At 49.8% G+C, this 24825-nt stretch overlaps 14 protein-coding genes across 14 annotated transcripts; 6 read left to right on the top strand and 8 right to left on the bottom strand.

The window, feature by feature from the left end:
* Nucleotides 1-1261: 1261 nt before the first annotated feature.
* Nucleotides 1262-1462, bottom strand: NECHADRAFT_9981 (uncharacterized protein; the record flags this gene model as incomplete). Its single annotated transcript, XM_003047185.1, has 2 exons — nucleotides 1262-1350; nucleotides 1402-1462. Coding segments are annotated over 2 exons (150 nt in total), but the record flags the coding sequence as incomplete, so codon positions are not given.
* A 488-nt stretch (nucleotides 1463-1950) lies between these two features.
* On the bottom strand, nucleotides 1951-3715 carry NECHADRAFT_97776 (uncharacterized protein; the record flags this gene model as incomplete). The annotated part of the gene is made up of 6 exons (XM_003047184.1): nucleotides 1951-1977; nucleotides 2036-2068; nucleotides 2149-2226; nucleotides 2290-3222; nucleotides 3275-3567; nucleotides 3616-3715. The coding sequence occupies 6 exons, from the start codon at nucleotides 3713-3715 to the stop codon at nucleotides 1951-1953; spliced, it is 1464 nt and encodes a 487-aa protein (XP_003047230.1).
* Nucleotides 3716-4208: 493 nt separating this feature from the next.
* Nucleotides 4209-5156, top strand: NECHADRAFT_87678 (uncharacterized protein; the record flags this gene model as incomplete). Its single annotated transcript, XM_003047370.1, has 2 exons — nucleotides 4209-4977; nucleotides 5008-5156. The coding sequence occupies 2 exons, from the start codon at nucleotides 4209-4211 to the stop codon at nucleotides 5154-5156; spliced, it is 918 nt and encodes a 305-aa protein (XP_003047416.1).
* Nucleotides 5157-5383: 227 nt separating this feature from the next.
* NECHADRAFT_87677 (uncharacterized protein) lies at nucleotides 5384-5882 on the top strand (the record flags this gene model as incomplete). Its single annotated transcript, XM_003047369.1, has 2 exons — nucleotides 5384-5790; nucleotides 5843-5882. The coding sequence occupies 2 exons, from the start codon at nucleotides 5384-5386 to the stop codon at nucleotides 5880-5882; spliced, it is 447 nt and encodes a 148-aa protein (XP_003047415.1).
* Nucleotides 5883-6054: 172 nt separating this feature from the next.
* Nucleotides 6055-6846, bottom strand: NECHADRAFT_87676 (uncharacterized protein; the record flags this gene model as incomplete). Its single annotated transcript, XM_003047183.1, has 1 exon — nucleotides 6055-6846. One exon carries the CDS (start codon nucleotides 6844-6846, stop codon nucleotides 6055-6057), a length of 792 nt encoding a protein of 263 aa, XP_003047229.1.
* Nucleotides 6847-8440: 1594 nt separating this feature from the next.
* Nucleotides 8441-9536, top strand: NECHADRAFT_87675 (uncharacterized protein; the record flags this gene model as incomplete). Its single annotated transcript, XM_003047368.1, has 2 exons — nucleotides 8441-9224; nucleotides 9376-9536. 2 exons carry the CDS (start codon nucleotides 8441-8443, stop codon nucleotides 9534-9536), a joined length of 945 nt encoding a protein of 314 aa, XP_003047414.1.
* A 447-nt stretch (nucleotides 9537-9983) lies between these two features.
* On the top strand, nucleotides 9984-10394 carry NECHADRAFT_87674 (uncharacterized protein; the record flags this gene model as incomplete). The annotated part of the gene is made up of 1 exon (XM_003047367.1): nucleotides 9984-10394. One exon carries the CDS (start codon nucleotides 9984-9986, stop codon nucleotides 10392-10394), a length of 411 nt encoding a protein of 136 aa, XP_003047413.1.
* A 145-nt stretch (nucleotides 10395-10539) lies between these two features.
* NECHADRAFT_97774 (uncharacterized protein) lies at nucleotides 10540-11857 on the bottom strand (the record flags this gene model as incomplete). The annotated part of the gene is made up of 6 exons (XM_003047182.1): nucleotides 10540-10660; nucleotides 10720-11003; nucleotides 11055-11161; nucleotides 11216-11297; nucleotides 11350-11475; nucleotides 11528-11857. 6 exons carry the CDS (start codon nucleotides 11855-11857, stop codon nucleotides 10540-10542), a joined length of 1050 nt encoding a protein of 349 aa, XP_003047228.1.
* Nucleotides 11858-12497: 640 nt separating this feature from the next.
* On the bottom strand, nucleotides 12498-13832 carry NECHADRAFT_54182 (uncharacterized protein; the record flags this gene model as incomplete). The annotated part of the gene is made up of 1 exon (XM_003047181.1): nucleotides 12498-13832. The coding sequence occupies one exon, from the start codon at nucleotides 13830-13832 to the stop codon at nucleotides 12498-12500; it is 1335 nt and encodes a 444-aa protein (XP_003047227.1).
* A 293-nt stretch (nucleotides 13833-14125) lies between these two features.
* On the bottom strand, nucleotides 14126-15839 carry NECHADRAFT_87671 (uncharacterized protein; the record flags this gene model as incomplete). Its single annotated transcript, XM_003047180.1, has 3 exons — nucleotides 14126-14353; nucleotides 14431-14854; nucleotides 14914-15839. 3 exons carry the CDS (start codon nucleotides 15837-15839, stop codon nucleotides 14126-14128), a joined length of 1578 nt encoding a protein of 525 aa, XP_003047226.1.
* Nucleotides 15840-16238: 399 nt separating this feature from the next.
* Nucleotides 16239-17084, bottom strand: NECHADRAFT_53993 (uncharacterized protein; the record flags this gene model as incomplete). Its single annotated transcript, XM_003047179.1, has 1 exon — nucleotides 16239-17084. A coding segment is annotated over one exon (846 nt), but the record flags the coding sequence as incomplete, so codon positions are not given.
* Nucleotides 17085-18060: 976 nt separating this feature from the next.
* NECHADRAFT_7715 (uncharacterized protein) lies at nucleotides 18061-18932 on the top strand (the record flags this gene model as incomplete). Its single annotated transcript, XM_003047366.1, has 3 exons — nucleotides 18061-18205; nucleotides 18259-18507; nucleotides 18559-18932. Coding segments are annotated over 3 exons (768 nt in total), but the record flags the coding sequence as incomplete, so codon positions are not given.
* A 1323-nt stretch (nucleotides 18933-20255) lies between these two features.
* On the top strand, nucleotides 20256-22408 carry NECHADRAFT_87668 (uncharacterized protein; the record flags this gene model as incomplete). The annotated part of the gene is made up of 2 exons (XM_003047365.1): nucleotides 20256-20596; nucleotides 20656-22408. 2 exons carry the CDS (start codon nucleotides 20256-20258, stop codon nucleotides 22406-22408), a joined length of 2094 nt encoding a protein of 697 aa, XP_003047411.1.
* Nucleotides 22409-22530: 122 nt separating this feature from the next.
* On the bottom strand, nucleotides 22531-23845 carry NECHADRAFT_54193 (uncharacterized protein; the record flags this gene model as incomplete). Its single annotated transcript, XM_003047178.1, has 2 exons — nucleotides 22531-23237; nucleotides 23290-23845. 2 exons carry the CDS (start codon nucleotides 23843-23845, stop codon nucleotides 22531-22533), a joined length of 1263 nt encoding a protein of 420 aa, XP_003047224.1.
* Between the last annotated feature and the right edge of the window lie 980 nt (nucleotides 23846-24825).

Genomic DNA, 24825 nt, shown 5'->3' with positions numbered 1-24825 from the left:
ACTCAGTGGCGAGCTGATTGATAAGAGACTCCATAGTCTGAGATTCCGTGCAATCTGCAGATCGCTGGCATACTTCCATCCACTCTCCTTCAGTCTTGGAGTCCCATTTGTCTTCTTTCGACGGTAGCTCGTTTTCCTTCTCGTAAAGAAAGGGCGAAGGCACATCATAAGCTACGTTCAACAGAGTCATCAATGTGAAAATGCACCCCGTTACCCTGTTTTATAACTTAGTGAAGTCCAAAAAAGTCATCAAGTATTGTATTTTACCTCTTCAATGTTTCTAGTTGGAGCCATTGTTTCCAAGATAGATCGGCCGAAAGCCTAGGAGCTTGTATCCTAGCCCATTCACGCCGCAACAAAATCGTCATCGGACCGTAGTATTGGAGTGCTTTGTCGAGGTCATCGGGCTCACCACCCCAAGCAGCAAATGCTGTCAAGAGCATCATGCCCTGCAGTTTCGGTAACCCACCACCTGAGGCAGGCATCAGTGCCTTCGCGAACTCGAACAAGTCTCGGGCTGTCGACCCTTCCAGGCTGTACAGAGCGCCATTGGCACATACACCAAAAATGAGAAATGCGGGGGCTTCGCTGGGCGTCCAGGATGGCTGATGGAACAACGGCTGGTGACGGTTGAAGCTGTCGAAGTAGCGATCGATGTAGCCGCAGAGAACATCTCTGCCTACTAGCACGTAACCCGGTTTCAGTATTTGCGCTTCTTGTTGGAGATAGAGCCAGTAGACTTCCGTTATGGCGAGTTCGGCGCCGGTAAGTGACTTGCCCGGTGAAGCATTGTCAAGGGGTTGCAGCTCAGGAGACGGCGGGAGAGAGAATAGAGATTGTCTGCTGAGCTGAACTGTTCCGACACCTGGGCCGAATTGTAAGCCAGGTCCCCAATCACATGAAGGCGAGGCAGCAAAATTGAATTGGTCCAGCGCGTTTGGGCCTAGTTCATCAAGAGTCTGGAGCCATTGCACCTCGTCTGGCATGAAAGAGTCCTGGATTGAAACATTTGTTCCGAACAATGATGACGAGGAGCCTTGCGGGTGATGATCCAGCCACTGCTGGTCCTGACCATGGTTAGAACTCATTTTTCCCCTGAAACAACGGTGATCTCGATACTTACGGGCAGGTTCGTGTTTGATGGAATCTGACAATGGTTTGATGGGCATTCATCTTCTGGCGAAGTCATGTCCTGTCCCTGCAGGTGATGGTCGGCTCTTCTAGTCATCCTGCCGCTACCCTTTGGTGGTTTTCCTCGCTGGTGCGCCTTCCACTCATGTCTCCGCAAAAGATCTCTCCTTGAGAAGGCTTGGGTGCATAGATCGCAGCCATACGGCTTTTCTTTCGTATCTGACTCTGGGATTAGTGTGACTCAGTGACATGCGAGGAGTCGCGTCGTACGTGTCCGTTCGTGTCGTACAAGATGCTCGGCCCGGCCGAATTCTCTTGAGCAATGCGAACATCTGTGAATAGGGGCAACAGTAGTCATTCGTTCAAGCAGGGGCAAGGTTACAAATGAACAGAGAGGTTTGAGTGTCGTATTTATTCATGAGCGGGGTGCTTCTTATGACAGGCTAGTAGTGCCTCAGGCATACATTTCCTCCGTTGACATTCCTACTGGTATTGACAACAAAATTTGTTCAGTCTGATGATGGACATATAGCTGCCATGTACTTCATTGCTTGTATTAATTTCTAGGTCGATATTGGAACAGACTAGACACGACAGAAAATGGCACAGCAGAGAATTTTGATTGCTAAGTTATGATGTGTGGTTCCAGTCCATGGAAGTTCTAGTTGCCTATATGATCTCACCAAATAGGCTACTAACGTCCCACGAGGCGCAAGGCCCATCCATACTCTAATATCCTAACAAGCAAGTCTATCTCTCAAACACTTGACGCCCTGGCGTTTGGGAGGAAAAAAGACAATAAATATGTTCTGCGTCAGACTACAGTCCAAATGTGACACTCTTGACCTAGGCCCATGTTAACTGAGGCCGGTGTCTGTAAGCAATGATGGACATTCACTCTTACCTCAAGAAACTCTTCAATGCCCAATTTTGAGCCCTAGATACAAATTCAGTTAGAAATTGCCGTTAGGTATTGCGGAGAGAGCCAGCATCAGCTATAGCAGCTGGCAAACTTACCTCTCGACCCTGTCCACTCTCCTTGACGCCACCAAAGGGCGAGGCTACATTGCTGATAAGACCGGTATTGACCCCGACCTGCCATACGCCGATGCAACCATTGTCAGCTAGCCACTTGTCTTGCGCAAAAGACAAACTTACCATACCAACTTCCAGAGCCTCTGCCACTCGCCACGCACGAGCAATGTCCTGAGTAAAAAAGTAACCAGCGAGGCCAACTGAAGGAGCATTCGCAATCTTGATGACTTCTTCTTCATCCTCAAACTTGAAAAGAGGCAAAAGGGGCCCGAAAGTCTCCTCACTCGCACATCTGGAGTCAGCCGCCACATCAACCAGAACTGTCGGCTCGAAAAAGGTAGGTCCAAGTTGGGTGTCTCGAGAGCCCCCCGTCAACACTCTCGCACCTCTTGCTACAGCGTCTTGGACATGTATGTTAACCTTATCAACGGCAGCTTCGGTGATCAGAGGCCCCAGCGTGGTCTCTGGGTCATGTCCGGGCCCGAGTCTGAGCTGTTTGACCCTGGCGACGAGCATATCTGCCAGCTTGTCGTATATCCTGGAATGCACATAGACACGATTGGCGCATACGCACGTCTGCCCCGAGAGGCGGAACTTGCTTGCCATGATGCCTTCAACGGCCTTCTCGCAATCGGCATCGTCAAAGACAATCACTGCAGCGTTCCCGCCAAGCTCTAGACTGACCCTCTTCATGGTGCCGGTGCATTGGGCAGCAAGTGCCTTGCCCACTGCCGTAGAGCCAGTAAAGGAGAACTTCCTAATATCTGGATGCTGGGTCAAGACTTTCCCAACTTGCACCGTGTGCTTCCTGGTTGTTATGATACTGAGAGACCCTGCTGGAAACCCCGCCTGGTGGGCAAGATGAGCCAGGGCAATCGCGCTCAAAGGTGTTTCAGGGGCGGGTTTTATGACGCATGGACACCCAGCCGCGAGAGCTGCAGCGACCTTCCTAGTCACCATGGCGGCTGGGAAATTCCACGGCGTCACGATGCCAACTACCCCTACCGGTTGTTTCATGGTGATGATGCGGCTATTGTGATTCGATGATTGGTAGACCTGCAATATCTGAGCTTCTTTTCTCGTTCGGTCGAGTTTTGAGTTCGCTTACCGCGCCGTCGAATCTCTCTGCTTCACCAGAGAACCAGTCGATAAAGTCGCTCGCGTATTTCACTTCTCCCTTTGCTTCTGCCAGAGGCTTTCCATTTTCGCTAGTGATGATGTCGGCAAGATCGCCGGCTGCTGCCTGAACCAGATCAAACCACTTCCTCAACAGCCGACTTTTCTCCTTGGCAGTCAACAGGGCTAGCTTCTTCTGAGCCTCTTTGGCGGCGTCTACTGCTTGCTCACATTGGCGCGAGTCTAGATCAGGGACGTATGCCACGGGCTTTGATGTAGCGGGATCTGGATCATATCAGCAGGGCTCATATTGATATTGTTTGTATCACCCACCATACACAACAAAGCATTGATTTTGGGCAACTGTCAACCAATCTCCCGCGATAAAGGTTGGGTTTGGTACTAAAAGTGACTTTTCTTGAAACGATACCATTTTTGTATAATGCTGGAACTTATGAGTGGAATTTCTTCAAGGGCCGTCCTTTGCCTTTGTCCCTACGCACTGCTCCCAAGATTCCGCTCCCTATATACTTGAAAGGCTTTGGTGGCTAAGGTCTCTGTTTCCTCTCCAATCTCGCGTCTCTATTTGCTCGAGCAAAGGAACGCCTGGTAAATCTCGATCGAGACTGACGACGAACGGCGGTTCCTGCCCCTCGGCTATTCCATCGTTGGAGATGTTGTGGAGAGTTGGCGTCAACGGGTCTCTCCAACTCCTCTCCACAACCTCCACAACGCTGACCCGCCTCCAACGCATGGCCTCCCCATCGCCTCTTCGTACCTTGTCCCTTGTCATTCCGTGGCCATCACCCAACTCTCTAGCTCTCCATTGTACGCCATCCCTTGGAACTGTCGACTTTCCATCTCCCTTAGGCCTTTGCCCAAGAAAGCCGAGCCAAGCCATGTCCGCCTCACCAAGTAAACCGTTCATGTATCCGCGAGTGTCTCTACTCCCGAGCGGATTTCTCACACTCCCCGAGCACTTCTTCTGCGCCGACCAGCGAGACACGTCTGTCCGAAACACGGTTCCATCCATGTCATTTCTGATCCATCATTTGGGCACGGACTTAAAGTTGGTCTTCGACCTCGGCATGCGGAGGAATCTAGATGACTACCCGGCTGACGTTCAACCTCATCTGTCTACACGACAACCGATCCATACGTATCCTGACGTTAGCGAATCTTTGCGACGAGGGGGTTCAACTCCATCCAGCATTGATGCTGTTATCCTTAGTCACGTTCACTACGACCATGTGGGCACGCCCAGCGACTTTGAGAACGCGCATTTCATTGTCGGATCTGGGACCCAGCATCTTCTACAACATGGGATGAACTATCATTCCGCAGCCAAGTTTGAGAAAGATCTTCTTCCAATCGGTCGCGTAATTGAACTAGAAGGACCTTGGCGCCCAGGATCAAAGAACGATTGCGGATCTGGTCAGCCAGCAAATCCAGGACTCGACCAACTGAGGTCCGGTATTTCTCATGACTGGAAACCGCTTGGGCCATTCGAGAATACAATAGACGTCTTTGGCGATGGCCTCATCTTCATAGTCGATAGTCCTGGCCATCTGGTCGGGCACACAAATCTGCTCGTACGGGTTGCACAGGATCAATACGTCTATCTCGCTGGAGATGCGTGTCATCATCCAAGAATTCTTGATGGCCTGACAGAGATGTCTGAATGGGTCGAGAACGGTATGAATGTTTGTATACATATGGATAAAGCGCTTGCAGCGGAGACAGTAAGAAAGATCAGACAAGTCCGCAGCGAGGGACTGGAAGGCGTTCCTAACGTGGAGGTTGTTTTGGCGCATGACGGCGAATGGTTTGATAAGCATCAGGATGCCATCTTCCCTGGGCACTTTACGGCTTGATTTTGAAGTAGGGTTTTGAATCATGATTCTATAAAAATTACGGGAATTTCCAGCTATTTGTGTGTCGTGTCATTGAGTGCATCGGCTTTGTGCCTCGGCTATTGGCCATCTCCAATGCTTAGAGTGACGTACGCGCTCACCTAAAAGCTATTTAAGACAGTGGCCACCCCCCTTATCGCAGCTCATCGGCTAGTGCTGTTTCTCCACTTCATCTCCAAACACCAGCAATGTCAAAACCACGAGCTATCGTCAAGGCCCTTGACCATCTAGTCCTGACGTGCACAGATGTAGGCGCCACAGCCAATTGGTACTCCAAACACCTCGGCATGAAAGTTGAGACATTTAGACCGCCATCCGACCCCGCTGTTGCGAGAACCGCCTTAAAGTTCGGTATCCAAAAGATCAACCTCCACCAGAGAGGAAAGGAGTTTGAACCAAAGGCAAAGACTGCACTTCCTGGTACGGCGGACCTTTGCTTTGTTGTCGACGACGGCGTGAACCTCGACGACCTACTCAAGAATTTTGGGAATGAAGGGATTGAGGTTCTCGAAGGGGGAAGGATTGTGGCTCGGACAGGAGCCCAAGGCCCAATACAGAGCCTGTACGTTCGTGATCCAGATGGAAATTTGATCGAGTGAGTTGCGCCCCTTTGACCACCATAACGATTGCTCATGTGAATGTCGCAGGTTGTCATCCTATGCCAATCTGCCAACCAACCAAGGCTAGGTGCCCAGAGCAACGCTAGGTAGACGGCCATGAGTTGGACTCGAGACGAGGTGGTGTAGACTACAGGGTAGCTTAACATGTCAATCAAGGTCGAAGAAAACCATGTGAACATAAAAGAGGAGTTATAATTATGATCATCAAAGAAATACCTCCCAATACTAGCTTCTGTTCCTCAAACCGCGCGTAGTTCAGTCTGCTGCCACCCCTCATAAACCGGAGGGCATGTATCATCCTCCTCCCCATCGACCAAGTCCCCAAGCTCCACATCCTCGTTCTTGACTGTCTTTTTCGGGTTCTCACAGTAAAGGTTGATCAATTCGCTCATAAGGTTAAACTGAACCTTGAGAAGAAAGTGGCCCGTACACAAAACGCCAGCCCAGGGCAGGAGGATGATGATCCACACTGGAGAGTAAGCCAAAAACGCCAGAGCCCGAGGTTCCCAGGCCGGAAAGGTGAGCTGGAGAAAGAAAATACTGAAGCGCCAGGCTGTGAGCAAGACTGCGAAGCCCTCAAGCATGACCAAAATAGCCATCAGAAAGCAGAGATTGGTGACGACAACAATCCAGGGCCGGGACTTCAGGTGTCGTTGCATCCAACAGGGTCCATGTCGCTTGGGTAGAGCGTCCGAGTTGAATGTGGTGAGAGGTGAATTCGCAGTGTTGGCGGGAAGTTCTTGGTTGGACTTTTTGAACCCGTTCAGCTGAGAGTCGCAAAAGGCGGCGTTAATGGTGACGATGATGAGGATGATCCAAAACGCCTCGTATGATGGACATTCGAACACGCATCTTCCAAAGTCGATTGGGCCGTTGCTGTTAGCCCAATACCAAAATCTCCAGTTTGCGGTTTGGTCGGCGGTGGTGTTGCATGCCAGAGGAAGACGGTTGAGCCATTCCAAGTTCATTGTAAGATTGGTCAGCGCCTTGTTGACCGATTGCCGAGTCTCAAAATCCATTTCAAAATCCATGTTGAGATCTGCGTTTGGTTCGTGAATGGTTAGTTTGTGGTTTAGATGTGTTTGTTTCACGAAAACAGGAACGGGAGAGGCATGGGCTTTTATGGCAAACAGACGTGCGTTTCGAATCGTTGAGGACTGTTGTGACTGGGCCTACTAACTTTTTCAGGAGATGCATGTTCTAAACCTTTTTTATTACCTGGCGGGACGATGTTGAATGTCCTGTGTCCTTCTTTTAACTAGGTAGGTTGCATGATAAGGTTCCGGGGCTTTTTAGTTGATCAAGTGATGATCTCCAACCTCTCGTATCAACAGTCTTGCATCTCTTACAGGTGGTCTTGGGTACCTACCACTCTCAGTCATATCAAGCGTTAGATTTTAATTGGACAGCACCGTTGCTTATTTGGTCGCTAGCCTGTGGTCGAATCCTGTTCAAACTGAGTAGCTAGTGGTGGCTCATACGAGGGATTCTACGTTCGCTACGTCTCAAGCTCGCAGCATGCAGACGCTAAAAGCACTCGGACATTACATCGGCAATGGGGATAAAAAAAAAATCTTAAGGTTGATTTAGGTTCATTAACTCCATATTTCGCATCGAGTGGCGCCGAAATGCCGCACGTGGTATGGCCAGCGAATTCGTAGGTGTTCGCCGAGTCGTGTGGGCTTCCCCGATTCTCGCTCCTCAGTCAATGCTTCTGCAGAACAGCGAGTAAACATCGGCTGTACTAATGCCGATCATTCATAAATTTGATAACATTTTTTTTTACTAGTTAATGTCTACTCTCAATTAGACGCCTTTTAATGCGCACGCAGGCAGAAGCCAGGCCTTTCTGAGACACAGAAGTTCAGGTTAGCTATCATAACCATTGTATTGCCTATGAAACCTTGTACGTCGGGACTTTTATGAACCCGACGACAAAAATAAGCTTCGGAGCTTGTATTATCCCCTTGAGATATACAAGCTGTGTTTTAAGTACTGTGAGCTAATCCCCCTCTGTATCTATGTGATCGCTACGCAAGCAGAGTGCCGCCTTTGGTTGTGTTAATTCATTGTAATTTCGCGGTTGTCTATTAAATATAACCATCTTTCATATTAGGCTAATTTAGCTAAAGGAGCTTATACCTCTTGTCACCACCAATTCTCATTGAATAATTTTTTATTACGATTAATATGCACCTTTTGCATTTCAGGGGGATGAGGGCAACTATCAGCGAGCAGAATGTTCGGCACCCTGGTTCCGCCCTCCGTGGTGCAATATTATCAATCAGGCCAGAAGCTGACGGGCACAACAGGAACGAATCAATTCGTCGAAAAGTCGTCGTCCCCGCAAGTAATAAGCCTTAACCCCAGTCATCTTGTCATTACCGCCCGGTAAAGAAGGGATCTCTATGGTGAGATTCCTTGGCGCCGGATGCTTGGTAAGACACCTTTTTCCCAAAGGAGAAAGGACCTTTGCTCAATGGAGAAGTCGGAGTTTTGAGCCGCAAGCGACCCATCATCATTCAGACGACAGTAGAATAGAATTTGCTTATAAAAGCAGCATATCCCGTCCAAGGGCTTTGGCAATCTCACCAAGGCCATCTTTCTTCAAACTCTAAGTTCAAGATGCGAGCATTTCAGTTTGCCCTCTCCGTTCTCGCCTTGCCGGCAGCTCTTGGAGCGATCAACGACTTTGACACTTGGGAACATGGCCGTGTTGCCCTGAACGATGTCAGCATACACTTTCGATATGCTGGCTCTGGCCCCCCAGTTCTGCTCGTTCACGGAAACCCTCAGCACAGCTTGACGTGGCAGTTCATCGGTCCTATCCTCGCCCAGAATTACACGGTTATTGCCCCCGACAACCGGGGCGCCGGAGATTCGAGCATCCCCCCTGACGGAAACTACAGCGCAACAGCATCAGCTGCTGACCTCAAGGGCGTTTTGGATTTCTTGAACGTCACGTCCGCATACGTTTTTGCGCACGACAAAGGCGTCGGCATGGCCACGGCCCTCGCCATCCAGCACCCACGCTTGGTCAAGAGACTTGCCATCGCCGAATATCCACTCCCAGGATTCGGATATGAACAAAGCTCCAACCCGGCACCCTATTGGGATCTCTATCAGAACTGGCAACTTGCCTTCTTCCAGGTTCCTGACTTGGCAGAGTTTCTCATGTCGGGCAAAGAGAAGCAGTTTCTGGAATGGTACTTTTACCACGGCAGCTACTCCGGTCCAGCAAGCTTTAGTGAGGATACGGTGAACAGATACACTTCAAGTATCTCAAAGCCAGGATTCCTCAAAGCAATGCTTGGTCCTTTCTCGAGCGCGACTGTGTACGAAGACTCCAAGTTCTTCCAGTCAAAGCTGAATGGAAGCTGTCTGAGGGTTCCGCTTCTCGGAATGGGTGGTGAAGCAAGTCTTGGAATTCAATCCATTCTTCGTCAATCTTTCGAACCAATTTCCTCAAATCTCGAGCTCGACATTATTCCGAAAGCTGGCCATTAGATCGGTAAGTTCTTGGAAACTTGGCACCGTACTTATTCTAACCATGTCAACAGCCGATGAGAACCCACGATGGACTGCACGCCGTGTCGCCAAGTTTTTTGAAGAGGATAATTCGACGCTGGCTAGCATTGACTTGTCTTATTTGGAGGATCTGGTGACTCTTGATGTTGGATTCTTTGGCACGCGAAGAAACCTTGCTCTTGGCCAACAGTAGTGAAACGGTGGCTGTGGGTCACGGGTCTGTACCCCGATCGACTGGACATGCGAAAATAGTTCAAGGAGTCAAAGGCTGCGGCTCAATAACTTAAATAGTTCCACGTGTTTTAATCCTTACTCGACTCGTGACTTATGCCGCGCACGTATTGACGGGGCAGTGCAGATCCCAGCCCAGTGCTAACACGAGGGCTGGAGGCCAATTTCGTACCCAAGATTACGCGTCTCGGGGATCGCCGAGCGCTGAGCCACTTGTCATTTTAAGCATATTTTCTGCCGACGTTGAAAAGCTTTGAGGCTCCCGATTCATTCTTCTTATCACCTTCCACCAAAAGCCACAACTACAAAATTTATCACTTGTTAATATCGATACTTTCAGCGTGCATTACCAAGACCAAACGCGTGATAGCAAACGCGCATGCGACACTAAACTCTAAATCACAACAAAATGTGTCTCCCAAACTTTTTCTCAAGAAAACAAAAAGACGGCAAAGAAGAGATTGAACCACAGCCATCACCAGTCGAGCCCACGGGCCGGAGAACAGCCGAAGCCACTGCACGTCTAAGCAGCAGCAAATTCAGAGCCGACGCCAGTCCCAGGCCTTCATCTGATGGCCGACTTGGCCCAGGCTACGCCCCAGGCGGGTACGCATCTTCGCCATCAGGGGGAGATGGGTCAGGTGGAGGGTTGTATGGTGGTATCCATGGAGGAGTTTATTCGGGCGTAAATGGAGGGCCTAATGGTGGCGTTTCGGGAGGTGTGTATGGAGGCGTGTATGGTGGACCGAGTGGAGGAGCGTTGGGAACGTCGGTGGGAGGAGGGTATGGGACATCACCTGGAGGAACATCGTACCTGTAAATTTCAACATTATTTGTTTCATGATAGATACCACAAAATGTCTAGTAAGTGCTTTATGGAAGTGTTAGTGTAGTCTTTTTTGTGAGACGATACATACTAGATTGACCTAACACCGAGGCTAACAACCCGCTTCATGGACACCAACTCATTCTTTCAGATGCTGCAAGATCCAGTCCACCTCGTCCTCCGCGGTTTCTAGGATATGCTCTGGCTTATACTGAGCTTGCCAGCCAATCTTATTTCCATGAGCGGCAGTAAACGTGCACCTGGATTAGGCGTGTCAGTTTGGTCGTTACTCTCATTGCAATGAAAGATCACGACTCACTTTCCCCCAAGCTGCACGGCAACAAAATCCCTAGAGCAGTTAAGAGCGGTAGCCATGCCGCCCAAAGCTTCATCGTCCGCATCTTGGATTGCGTCATCATCAACAAGGCCTCTCTTAGCGAGGGCCTTTGCAAATCGAGAGTAGATGTCGTCCCAAGCGACACTCCCCGATGATGCGAGGTAATATCCTTCCTTCCCGTAACCAATATCCTTGTTCTCCAGAATTCCGCGGAGAATCTCGATATATAGGTTAGTATTGTCAACCACATAGGACACAGGCCAAGTCTAATTGTCCAGATTAGCTCAGCCACGGGGTTCAAGTTGGTGAACTCATACAGGTTGCCCTCGATCCGTTCGATAGACTCGCCGCGTTGCCTTGGCTGCCTTTACAATAGCCACGATCTGGATGGAGATAGGATTACCAAAACCTCGGCCTTTGCCGTCTGGATATTGAAAGTTAGGTCCTGGTCCTAGAAGATGAGAAGAGAATCACGTACACACTATGCAGGGTACGAATATGTAGCTGCGAACTTGGTTGGCTTCGGCCAGGTCAATAATTTTCTTGTTGACTCCAATCACCTACAGGTCAATCAGTATAGCGGACAGAAAGGAACAGGGATCCACGACTCACTGGTTTGAACGCGTCAACATTTGCGCGTTGCGTCGCCTGGATGTCATACAGTTCTGCGTCATCATCACGCAGTGCGCCATCTGTAGGAGCGCCGGCGTGACTCGAGAACAGCTTGGCACCAGAGGTCTATTGATCCAGCTCAGTCCCTTATCTCTCCAACAAACAATATTCTACTCACATGCAAGAAGTGAACGTCAGAGCCAGTCTTCTTTTTCATTTCGCCAAGAGCCTTGATGAATAGCTCCTGAGAGACAGCAGAGGTAGCGTCAATCAAGAAGAAAACGACGGTGATTTCGTTCTCTAGAACTGCATCACGAACAGAAGCCTCATCTTTGACGTCAAAGATCAACGGTTTTGCGCCATGCTGCTCTACAGCCTTGGCTTGCTCTGGGGTGCGAACGAGAGCGTAAAGTGTTCCATATGGTGGCAAATTGGCGTCAGAGAGCCCCGCGAGGAGATCTCCTCCGAGATAGCCGGAAGCGCCAGTTAGAAGAATGTTGTGAGGCATTGTTATCGCTCGTGCGTTTGGTTTGATGAGATAGATGCCTTCCATGGGTCTGTTCAGTGCTAAATAGGCCAATGAGTTGGGATCAGTCACCTTGTGGTTTGTCAGCAAGTCTCGGTCGGATTTAACAATCGAAAGATACGTTAATCCCTCCACTGTCGATTGTTCTCCGCTTCTAATTCTTCATTTTAACGTTATCTCGGGAGGCAGGTTTGAGTCTATGACGTGAGTGCCTGGTTAGGCGCCAGAAAAGGTCAGACCAAACCACGAGCGAGGTGGGAGGGAGTTGTTCGCACCGCCACCCGGCCCGGCAGAATAACGCAATCTGATGGTACTTTTCTAACTACCTTGGTTGCACATCTTCTTGAGCTACAAGCATAGGTCTTGAAACTATTGGTAACCCTGAAACGATTCAAGGAACACGACTGCCGAGTCGGCTCCGACACGGGCCGCGGTCGGCACACCTATGAATTGCTAGGAACAGGGTCGAGGCTTTTCGCAACTACCCATCTACTAGACACAATCAAGGATACGATGACATGACATCTTCAATGAGCTTCACTCTTGTTCTTCAAACACAGCCCGCTTAACTAGATAACAGTTACAATAACCTCCCTTGACGTGTAACAATAGCCTGACAGCCTCAAACACCAGCAGCTCCAACCAAGCTTGCATATCTCAACGAGTTGAGAGTCGCCGCGTACTGATCCTGCGCCGGCGAAAGCGTGACAATAATGGTAGAGCTTCCCGTGGCAATAAAATGCTCCCGCAGCACCATGGTCAAAGTCGACGATCTGAATGGTATTCTGTTAGAACCCTTGGACCAGGCCCTCATCACCTCCTTCAATGCCAACAGATCACTGTTGATCTGTCGACCTTCTTGACGCTCTTGGGGACTCTGCTTCAAGGTTCGCATTCGAGCGGCATTGTCTTCCGAGTATTCGGCGCCAGCGAGGTCGACAAACACCATCTTTGCACCCAAGCGCGGAGCAGGGCTGGATTTGAGAATCGCTTGAACTTTCTCTTCAGCGGCCGTAACACGACCCTCGAAAAGGGCCTTTTCGTCCTCAACTTCTTTGATGCGAGCTTCATCCTTCTGGTAGTCGGGGTTGGGTGCCCACCCTCCGTCCTCCGTCTGGATGATACTCTTCATGTCCTCTTCGATACTGATGTCTATGGCGCGTTTTCCAACGGGCACAAGCTCAGACTGACGATCGACCAAAGCTTGTCTCGCATCAATCAAGGGCTGACTGACGATCTCGAGCTCCAGCACGGCGTGGGCTCTTGAACTCTGGTCGTGCACGCTCGATGATCCTGTCGCACGCTGGCCAAGGGCGTGGATAAGCTCTTTCTGAAAGGTCTCGAATTTCCAGCATGGTCGCTGAACAATGGGTTGAACTCGAACTTTGCCTCCTTCTAGAACCTCGGTTTCTCCACGGATATGGACTTTTCCGTCGGGTCCTTGTCTGACATGGCACTCTGACCTGTTATTCAGAAGGTCAAAGGCTGATTTCTGCCGCAGTTCAAACAAGCTGAAGCCAATACCCAGCTGCTGTCCTTCATTTTCCATCTGGAGGCGCTCGATTTCTCCGAAAAGCTGCTTGGCAGCAGCAAGACACAACCCAAGCTCTCGGCTGTGCTCAAAATCGTATCCGAGGATGGTATGCGTCTTGCCACTTCCCGAATGGCCATACGCGAAGAAGCTGCAAGTTTCACCAGCAAGGACCTTGGAGACATTGGGCACCACAACGGGATCGTATACTTCGGAGTTGTGGTCCTCAGGGCCAAAGATGGTGTTGAAGGCCGAGGGGCTAGTCCATGGACGGTCTTTGGACGATGCTTGAGGCCTGATAGAGACTGAGAAGAGACCCTTAGAGTCCGGCTGCTTGCTGTGTTGCATTTCGCCCGACCTGGCCTCATCCGATACGAGCGGTCGCCATCGTGCGAACACGTTGATGGATTTCGCTTTGGAGGTCATATTGGGGATTTGGTGAAGACGTGAGGAGGATGACATAGAATATTCAGCTGAGAGAAGTGTAGCATACCGCAGACAACAGCTTTATATCACAGTAAATCGGTCAAATTCTGTTGCCTATCCGCAAATTAGTTTCCAGGCACCTGTATTCTGTCGTGTTGAGAACCCGAAACGGGTCAATCGTAAACATCCAAAAGAGGTATAGTTTACGAGGGTAGTGGACTCGCCAGGTAAGCGGGTAACTAGTTAATCCGAACTCCTGCCGATGACAATCTCTTTAAATCATTCGAGAACCATCACACAAGTCGTCCAGGCTCGCTCTTCATGGACACATAACCATCAACCAAAGCATATCCATCAGCCAAAGCACCAGCTCCCAACCTCTTGTATCCCTCTCCGCCTGACTCCTTCTGGACCACTAGGACGTAGAGCGTCTTCTCGTCGGGTCTCGTATCACCAGCCCCAACGACGACACAGTGCTTGAACCCGATCTGGTCCTCCATGTCAAACCATAGCGACCCAATCTTTTTAGTTCCAGCGTAAACAGCATACTTTTGCATCCCTCATTTTCACCCAGCTGGCAGTTTTCAAATTGCCTGACTCTGATGTTCAGCCCTTTGCCATCTGGAGTGAATCCAAGGTCTGCGTCGCGAGGGATTCTCATCTCGTAATCAAACATGATGATGAACTCGATGCTTCCGTCATACGCCATCCAAGACCATGAAGGCACGGCCCGTGGCCCAAAGTTAATTGGGGGCGTCAGTTCTTTCCCACTTCGCTTCCACAGGAGAAGACTACCTAGGAAGCAGCGGATAATGCCATATCGCACTTCTGTGTCCAGTTCATGACCGATGCGATTAAGTAGGCTTAATATTGCGGTATCTCTGTCCGACTCGTATGTAAGCCCGGCTCGTGAGTATTCCTGAAAGAGCTTCTGGATAAACTCAAGGGCGCGATAATATGCTGCGTCTGTTAGCCGCGCTGGGAAGTAGGGATCAAGAGTAAATATGTATTTGCAGATAGGCCTAGAGGTATGTCAACAATCGGCATCATGGTCAGTTTGGAATGCACGTTGAAAACTCACCGTATCAGCGTTGAGAACTGCTGACAGCGGATTCCATCGCCACATTCCCGATATGTATGCCCCTGTCCTCCACACGAGGCCCCTGCGGTGAAATGGATGATTCGTCGTGACAGCACCCGTTCCTGGAGAACCCAGGCTCTCTGCATCAATGGGGCTTCACTAACTTCTAACTCGAACGAACAGTGGCAATCCATGCTTTCTGGATCGATTTGATCCCAGAGGCCTGACTGTAAGAAGCCGTCCTTCCACCCTCCGGCCGAGTTTGCGGCTATGGTGCAGTAGGCATTGGCAAAGACGTGTTCCATCCTCCCGGCCTCGCTTTCCCAATCGCCCTCGGGCCCTTGAATGATGCAGAGGGCATCGATCCAGAGGTATTGTTTTCCGAGTTCTCGCGTTACCACAATGGCGTCCTGAAACGTCTTGGGCAGGTCATCGAAAAGGAACCCGTCCAATCGAGGGTGACAATTCTGAGGTGTGGTACAGAAGCGGTTCCATTCTTCGACCGTCGGTTTGCCCCAGCGGTGCGAGAGCACAATATAGTCTCTATCCTCATTCGGTTCCTCGACAAGCCTCAAATTGGGGTAATCCCCAACATAGATGGCTCTAGTCGGCCAGAATCTGCGGCCAGACTGTCGCAACCAGCACTCGTCATGATAGTCGTCGCATTTCAGAAGCCACGCGCGAAGCACTCGAAAGTAAAGAGATCTTGCTTGGAAGCCTAGTGAGTCAGTATGAACCAGGACGTGATTGGCAATTTCATCATCGCTCTTGTGCTCCCAATCTTCAAGACCCTCTGGGAGAGCCATGGGTGGCCAGGTAGTTGGTGCGTTCACGCTGAAAGTATAAGGCTTCGTCATATCTCGGGGGAATCGCAGCATCAGCTCGAATTCTAAGCCATGGTAAATTCCGTGAGAATTTGGATCCATTTTCTGTGAGTTGAGTTCTTGGATCTGAGATATCGTTGCTGAGTGTCAAAGTGTCAGCTCCTGCGGGGCTGAGTTGAAAATATCGCACTCCATTTCAGCTCCCACATTTCATATTACTAAGGAACCGTCTCTCTCGGCCCTGGCATCAAGTACCTGTGGACAGCAATCCTCGGTATTCCATCTCCCAATATTACAGTCTATGGGCTTGCCCTTTCTCTATAGTAGCCCAGCTCGGGTTATGACACGTCAAGTAAGCTTGCACATTCCCCTCCGTCTACCTCCTTCCAAACCATTCAGGGAAAGCATTTCTACCGGTAGTTGACCATTAGGCCAATTCTGCCAGTCGCAGTCAGGACTCGGCAGAGGTGTACTTTCATCATCCATCACCGATATACCCCTTCACAACCACATTTCCCAACCATGACCCAGGAATACAAGAACTAGATTGAACAGATATTCTCCTGCGTCCTTTATCTGCCAGAGCGTTCTTCCAGCTTTTAACAAAATAGCATAGCGACCCAGTATGGCGATCGCTTCAGGAGCACGATGCTCTAGAAGGCGGATAAATCCTTCTGGTAGTAAAATTGGCCAGACGAATATCATCCGAAGGCCGAATGTCTTTCTCTCCGGGGACTCGAGGTCATCTAAAGCGCCCTCTATCATCCGGAGTGCTTTATCGCAGGCGAGCTTGCCATCTGCGTCAAGTCCAGTCGCCTGTGATATTAGTGACTCAAAGTGTGGGCGGAGGGAAATCGGGTTGTGGAACCCGAGAGGATCGATGCCCTTTGTTATCAGAGAGCCAATCTTGGAGTTAAGAAGGGGCTCCCACCCATAGGCCGTCGTTACTGCCTTTGTACCACGATGGACGCGCATGCCTTGTATGAAGCGGTCGAGAAACTGGTCAAACTCAAGATCGCGGCTGACAAGCGTATCGACGAGAATGTGGCGGCCAAGAATAGACGAGAATAGAAGCTTTTGCACAGATTCATCTTGAGCAGCATTCGTGTTGAATAGTTGGATGGCCTTCGTTTGCAACTCAAAGGCCAGGTCAAGATACCAGGCTGGCTTGTCTGGACGGATTGTCGACAGGTGCCGCGCTGATAATGCCAGCACCTCCAGCATTAAGTACTCGGCATTGAGAGCTGCTTCTAAAACCAGCTTGGTCGCATCATGGTCTTCTTCAAGTTCTGGAACGTAGATGGCGAAGGAGAAGTGAACCAGAAGCTCCAGGTGATGCATGTTGAGGTTGGCCACACCAGCCCCGGGACTGAGGCCCAGGGCGGTCAGTGGGGGGAGCCTTGATGGAACATCCTGGTCCTAGGATCCAATTGTTAGCTGCAAAGACACAAGAGTCACAAGCGAGCGCGTTGGCCGCTCTTGGCATGCCTGGCAAGGGAAACGTCACCTACCGACGCGTTGGGTTTGCGGTACTCGCATTTCCGCCGGGCACTAATGCAATTTGCGCAGATAGGTCTTCCCTCATCACACTAGCTTGTGTAAAAAAGATGTATCAAAAGATTATATGGAAGGGAACGAACCCGGATGTGTCGTCGCTTGCACTCGAAGCAGCCCTTTCGAGACTTTTTGTGTCTGCAGCGTTGCATGACTGGACCTTAGAACACCCCGGTTGTTTTCTTTGTTATTGTGGCTGATGGCCTCGTCATTGATAACAAAAAAATCAGATCAGTCAACTCATGGGGCCTTCCGATTTGATAGATGTTTCGGTTTCGGTTTCGGTTTCCAGGCGGATGGCTCGGAGGGTTGATGAGACATGCATGGGAAAGGATAAAAGGGGAACTCGACCCGTATTTGAGGCAGCCTAAACAGGCCCCAACTTGCAGCGACCCACCCGTATTTTTTACGGGTGGATCCATCGATCTGAGCTCGGATGTAAGTTGGCTCAAAACTCCGGGCTTTCGTCCTTCTCGTGCAAATTCCTCAGCTTGCAAAGGGGAATGCTTGAGATATCCGGGTGAGCCGGCATCTGGTAGTTAATAATAGGACGTGTCTGGCCGTATAGAGGGATTCAAGTACGAGAGATGGTGCATCGGTACTCTCGTGCTTGATCCTCTACAGCCCTACGCTGGCACCCACTCCAAGGTCTTTAATATTTAACCTTGGCATCTTCTTACCTGAATGCCAATTCTTAATCATCTGTACCCCTGTCGCTCGTTGCTTCCCTCTTTCTTTTAATCTTGTAATCAGCACCTCGACCATGACAGAATTCAAGCTTTACCACTACGATCCTTCGTTTATCCTCGCGGTCATCTTTATAGCTCTCTTTTCCGTCTCCGCACTCAGCCACCTTTTCCAGCTCGGTCGGTCCAAGACCTTCTTCTTCATCCCGTTCTTTATTGGATGCGTCTGTCAGTGGCCCAAGTACTTGACCCCAACTGACAAGCTAACCCCGCCACCAAAGTCGAAGCAATCGGTTATGCCGGACGTGCGATATCCGCGAAGCAAACTCCCGACTGGGCCGTCATGCCCTACGCGATGCAGAGTCTTTTACTACTACTCGGTCCGACGATGCTAGCAGCATCCATCTACATGACGCTAGGACGGCTCATCGTGTTCCTTGACGCCGACTTTTACTCGTTGGTACCGATCCAGAACTTGACAAAGGTGTTTGTAATCGGCGACGTTCTTTCGTTCCTGGCACAATCGGGAGGTATTTAATTGCTTTGTTTCTATTCATAATCATCGTGCTAAACATGCCTAGGTGGTGGCATGTTGTCCCAGGCCAAAACCGCCGGAGATCAGAAGACAGGCCAGAACATCATCATTTTCGGCCTCGCAGTTCAGCTCTACTTCTTCGCATTCTTCATCACCGTCCTCCATGTCTTCCACCGTCGCATCAACAAGAACCCGACCAAGAAGAGCCTGTCTGTCACGACTCCGTGGAAGCGACTCATCCTCGTGCTCTACATAGCGAGCGGTTTAATCATGGTTCGATCGATTTTCCGCATTGTAGAGTATATCACGGGCTCGAACGGGCCGCTCCAATCGACCGAAATATACATCTACGTCTTTGATGCTGCGCTGATGTGTATTACTACGGCGCTCTTCAACGTCTTTCATCCGGGGCGTGTGATCCTGCCCCCCAAGGGTCCCGAGATCTTTGACAACTACGACGACTCGACAAGCATCCCTTTGCAGTCTACCAGCGAAAGAGTCCATCAAGTTACCGAAACGGTGCCATCACCACCAATCCAGTATAAGCGCCGCTCAACTGCATCATTGACGCCAGTTCAATATAATCGACAGAGTTATACGCAATCTCCGCCTCTTCAGTATAATCGACAGAGTTATACACAATCTCCACCCCTTCAGTATAACCGACAGAGTTATACACAATCTCTGCCCATTCAGTATCACCTTCAGTCTCAACGCTCTTTCACACCGATGCAGCAGCAAGCCCAAGTCTATAGACCGTTGAACTCGCCAATGGGCTCTATGTCTGACATGAATAGAATGCCGGGAGCGTATAATCATTATGCTAGTAATTAGCTGGCATTCGTTCAAGTAGAGGCAGGGGGTAGAAGGTGATACAGAGAAGAAGATACCTAGAGAGTACACCGAAGGAGTAGAGGCGAGAATACCTGGATAATACTCATAGCGGAATAAAATAAGAACTATTGTTCATTGATAATTATTTAATTTGTTGTTGTGACTGATGGCCTTTTGAAGACGCCATTGGTGACATGGAGAAATCATCAGTGTCTAGGGTAAGCTGGGATGGAAGGACATAATATTTGTGAAGGGCTTCTGGCTCAATTATCCCATCGAGGGCCAGTCTTCAACTATAACATAGAACACATGAAATATCCCTCAGACTGCCTAAGTAATTTGAATTCGGGGCCCCATTTGACATAGTCATAAGCACCCTTCATCTTTGTGGAGATGGACCGTCAATTTCGTTTCGACCTTGCCACCGCCCTAGTTCAACAATCCCAGACTTACAATGTAGAGAGCACTCCCACTAGGATACCCAATTGTTTTTTAAGTTGGTCAGATTGATGCTTATTAGGAGCACAAGGTTCATGGAGGAATTAGGGCTGAGATCATGGCAGCCCTCCCAGCTATTTAAACAGCAGCCATGTGAGCATCACCAATGCCCGTGATATGATCTGCACCAATGCGAGCAATGGTGAAACACCTTGAAGCTTATTTATAGGACATGTAACGGTCCTAAGCACCAATAGGTTAGATCGGGGCGCACTTTGACAGGGTTTAGCATCCTTCATCCTTCCTTCATTGGAGTCCGAGTCCGAGCTTAGCCACCCTTGGCTGACTGGAAAAGTGTCCAGGAAAGTCTCCGACAACCATAAAACATTGATATTTGATCTCTTGGCAACTTCTTGCAATTTTTAGGAAATCTCCGAAATCACATACTGTCCTACTCATGGTTCGTTCCCTATGTTGCAAATCTTCAAACTCATATCCTGGAGGGCCTGGGGCTCGGAGCTGTTGGCAGTTCTGGGCTCCAGCGCGTCTCTTGTCGCCATGGTGGTGCTTCTCTCCAAATTTGACGGCAAAGCTCCCTTCACCTGGAATAGTATCACCCTGAACGCCGTTGTCTCGATTTTATCATTGGCGATTAAGACAAGTCTGGTCTTTGTCATTGCCGAATGCATAGCTCAGTGGAAGTGGATCCTTTTTGCCAGGGGACCACGTTTGCTTGTCGATTTTGATCGCATCGACTCGGCTACTCGTGGTCCGCTGGGTAGTATCAAGGTGCTTCTTGGCACCAGGGGCGCGTGAGTTTTTCAAACGGCTAGATATATGTATACGAACTGACCTTCCCTGCGACTCATAGCTTAGCGGTCCAGTTTGGCGCCATCTTGACCCTCCTAGCCATCATTCTCGATCCTCTGGCACAGCAGTTAGTACAACTTCAGCAAAGCGTTGTGTTTGCCCCGAAAGCCTTTGGAGAGCCGGGCCTATCCGCTCTCGCATCTCGGACAAGCGTTTACGAAGTGGGAAGCTCGTTGAACGTTCAAGTTGGGAACGTTACCTATCGGACAACCCAACTACCTCTATCGATGCAGGCATCAATCTTGAACGGATTTTCTCGATCGCCTTGGGAGGCTGCGCAAGAGGCACTTGTCCAATGCCCGACGAGCAACTGTACCTGGGACCAGTTCGCTACGCTTGGTGTTTGCCATAGATGCGAGGATCTTAGCTCCAAACTGAAGCGTGTCGACGGCTTTGGGGAGACTCTCCTCACTATACATGACGTGAGCTACGGCACGAAGAGTGTCAACGCGACCGCTTTTGCTTTGCCCAATGGCCACTTCATCACCAATGTTGACGGGTGCCCACTTCACGACTATCTGTGGAACCGTTGCCAGAATGAGCAGCCGCTGGGGATTTACTCCGACAAAAGATATGCTCTGACCTCTTTCGGCACTGGCAACCCAAACAAGACAAACTCTATGAAGAATATCGACACATTGATCTGGTCCATGAGCTTCATCTACCCAGACGTCAAGTATCTCAACTACTCATCCCTTGACACGACGTCAGATGGAGATTTGGACAAGGGGCTCTACTGGCCAAATATTCCCATGAAGGCTGAAGAATGCTCTCTTTACTACTGTATCAAGATGGTCGACTCTGAGGTTGAGGGAAATCAACTCTTTGAGAACATTACCGAGGCAGATGGTTGGATACGTGACCCCGAGTCATGGGAACGACTCGACAACGACGAACTAACAAAGATAAACACGCCACCAGATGATGAGACCGACAGCTTGGAGTTTAATCTCTGGTACTCGGCTGCCTCTTACACAGATCTTAAACTCAAAGGGCCAGGCAATCTGTCCACTGAACCAATGAGCGTCTCATCGGACACGGTGATGGCGCTGAGCCACCACATGCAGGACCTTTTACTGGCAAACTGGACAAACACCACCGAGATCCGGAAGAGCACCCAAGACAAATTGGGAAAAGGCGCTGTTGGGTTCAACGGAGTCTCTCATGGCCCCAACGGCAAGGAACTCACCGTGGAAGCTGAACCACCGGGCATTGGAGGTTTGTGGACCTGGACGAGTACGAACATTACGAGGAGATTTGATGCCCTTGCGACGAGTATGACCAACGAGATGCGGAGAAATCCCAATCCTCGGCTCGACAATGTCGAAGGACAAGATCAGGATCGGTACGAAGGGAAGCTAAGTTTCGAGGGAAATGTCGGCACTGAAAAAGTGTTGTACGATATTCAGTGGCCTTGGGTAGCACTTCACGGGGTGATGCTCTTCTGTGTTTTGGTCTTGTTGATCATCACGGCAAGAAGTGCTGGAGACCCGGACTTGACGCCGTTGGCTAGGAGTAGCACGCTGGCGACGATCCGTCAGGGCCACCGGATAGGAGGTGTCTTGGAGAACGCAGACACGATGGAGCGTATGGAACAGACAGCACGGAAGTTATACGTGAGGATCAGTGATGGGAAGGAGGTTGACGATGTGGCGCTTGGGATGATGAATAGGGGGACGAGACAAATCGCTTCAGAACGAGAGGAAAGTCGGCATTTGACAAGTATAGAGATGGAGAACAGGGCTCAGAAGTGAGGATAGTGTTAGTGCTGTGGTGGTGGAGTTACTAATAGCATAAAATTTATTGGAAATTATCAACCTAATATCCCAGGGCCTTTCCTAGGTAGAGTCGATGAAGTATCACACATTGCCTTATATCAAGTAGATATGTTCATGCCGAAAAGAGTTGACGCAAGACTCAAGGGTAAAAAAACCAGGGCCAAATAGGTCAAGCGTTTTATGTTGGCAGCCTGGTCGATAGGACGTCGTGACTCTGATAGATTCATTATCGACTCGAGTACCGTGAACGTCCGGTCGAGCGACTGGCAGTAGTCATGCAGTTGCTCCCGGAACCAGTTAGTGTCTTTGAGAAGTAGTTCCCAAGGGCCCTTCTCGCCTCCGTCTGGCATATGTGAGGTAATGACCTCGGCAAGCACAACCAGTCGATATTGGCTGACTTTGTTATGCCGTTGCCAGCGTTGAAGGCCGATTAGATCTTCGCACTGCAGCGACTCCTCAACATTGTTGCGAATGAGATAGTCGTAGTACTTTACGTATCGAAATGTGAGGTAAGTATAAAAGGCCCACTCGGCAAGGACAATGCGGATAAGAAAATATCCTGGATTGAGGTGTATCGGTGAGCTGGCATGAAACTCAGGTGGAGGTTGCTGTCCAAGGTACTGGATAATGCTATCCAGCATTGAGGTTCTATCTCGGCACTCCTTTCCTTTGCCTTGGGAGAAACAAGAAAATGAAGGCGGCGATGGGAAATCTCCGAAGTCACAGGGCAAAGCTTGGACTTGCCATGACCTTTTCGTCCCCGGCTCCTGGACGGAGTAAATTGGGGGATCGACTAGGAATAAGCCTTGTTGTGTTAGGCCTTAAGTGCCTTTCAGGACAAGAAGATGGCTACTCACAGATTCTAGAAGTCCCGACGGCTTTGACGATGAAGGAGCAGCACCCATGAGCAACAGCAATATCTCTACCTGCCAGCCTCTGGACATTTCGAGGATGGTTGGAGCGTGTCTGCAACGTGTGAGGCGCCCCGGCGTAGCGATCCGTGGTTTTGAATGCTACAGGGTGATAGTAGTGAACATGAGCTTGGCTTCTTGTTGTGAGACGGGGTGGCAGAGCTGAGTGTAAAGGATGGAGCGGGGTTTCGTAGGCGTCCGGGGCGTCTTGGGGAGGAGTGTGGAAATGGTCAGCAAAGAAGAGTGGATCAATATATAGAGATCGACCCAGGACGTTGACTATCGCAGTGGTGGCATTCTCAACAAAGAGCACTCGTGTAGTAGACGGCTCAATAGCTTTAACGAGATGGACAAGGTCGTACTCCGACGCTGAAACCGGCTCTACTTCTGCCTGCCATGGCTGGTTGTGGGGGTAGTCAAGGCATACAATCCTGCTTTTGGTCCGAGATTTATGTTGCAGGTCCTTGTAGAGGCGGAAATCAAGGTAAGTCGTGTCACGCATTTGGATGGCTTGATTGCTGATAGGATGAAACCTGAATGATGGTGTTAGAGTGGAAGTAGGTGTTTTGGTAAGAATCTTTCCAGCTGACATGAAATCATCCTTGGGTTGAAAGTGAGGCTGACTACCCCGCTCGATGTTGCAAAACGCCACACCACGACTGAGGAAGAAGATTGGTCTTGGCCCATTAAATCCGAAACCGAGTTTTGATGGAAAAGAGTCCAGGCGTGGTCGACGCTGGGCGAGAAGCTACCAAACTGTCGAGGTGTGTTTAGTTAGTTATGATGTAATTATTCCATCGCTGTGCCTCGTGAGGGATGAGAGATATGAAAAAACACAAGAACGATTTGACGGCGAGCTTATAGAAGGTAAATCAGGTCTGCGGATATTTTCTACCAAAGAGTTGCCTTCCTCATAGAGGCAGATCTGCGAAGAGGTACGTTATACTGTAGCTAAGAAAACCACCGTCCGAGATCCCACCTTTCCCAAGCGAAGGCTTGAACTAAGACAACAATAGCCAATCAAATGTCACCACATGATGCAGTGTTCCAGACAAGCACAGAGGTTCGAGGCTAGGGTACCTCGGATCGACAAGCTGGCTTAGCCCCGAAGCCATAACCCCGAAGGCAGTCGGGCGAAGGTCATAGGGGAGGTACCAGGTGTGGAAGGAGGATTAAATGCATAGTAAGTAAGGCAAAGATCAAGACTGTCATCTACTATTGTATCCTCCCTCTCTTCCTCTTTCCTCAGTCGTCTATCCGCACTCCGTAGATCTATGGATGTTGGTGACCCCACCGAAACAAGCAATGTACCAGCCACAATGACAACAAGCGCAGATAGTGGCACATCATCAAACCGATTGGCGTTAGACACTGTAGCCTAGAACGATCTTCTGCGGCTATTGCCATGGGCTTGAATAGCGGAAAGCTTGATTTTGCGTCAAACAGCAGGCACAAGTGTGAAGATACGGCACTGCGTTGGTC

Source organism: Fusarium vanettenii (genome assembly GCF_000151355.1).
Source record: "Fusarium vanettenii 77-13-4 chromosome 12 genomic scaffold NECHAsca_15_chr12_5_0, whole genome shotgun sequence".
NCBI classification, from domain to species: Eukaryota; Fungi; Ascomycota; class Sordariomycetes; order Hypocreales; family Nectriaceae; genus Fusarium; species Fusarium vanettenii.
Note: the sequence above shows the minus strand (reverse complement) of the source record. Positions and strands in the feature narration are given on the sequence as shown.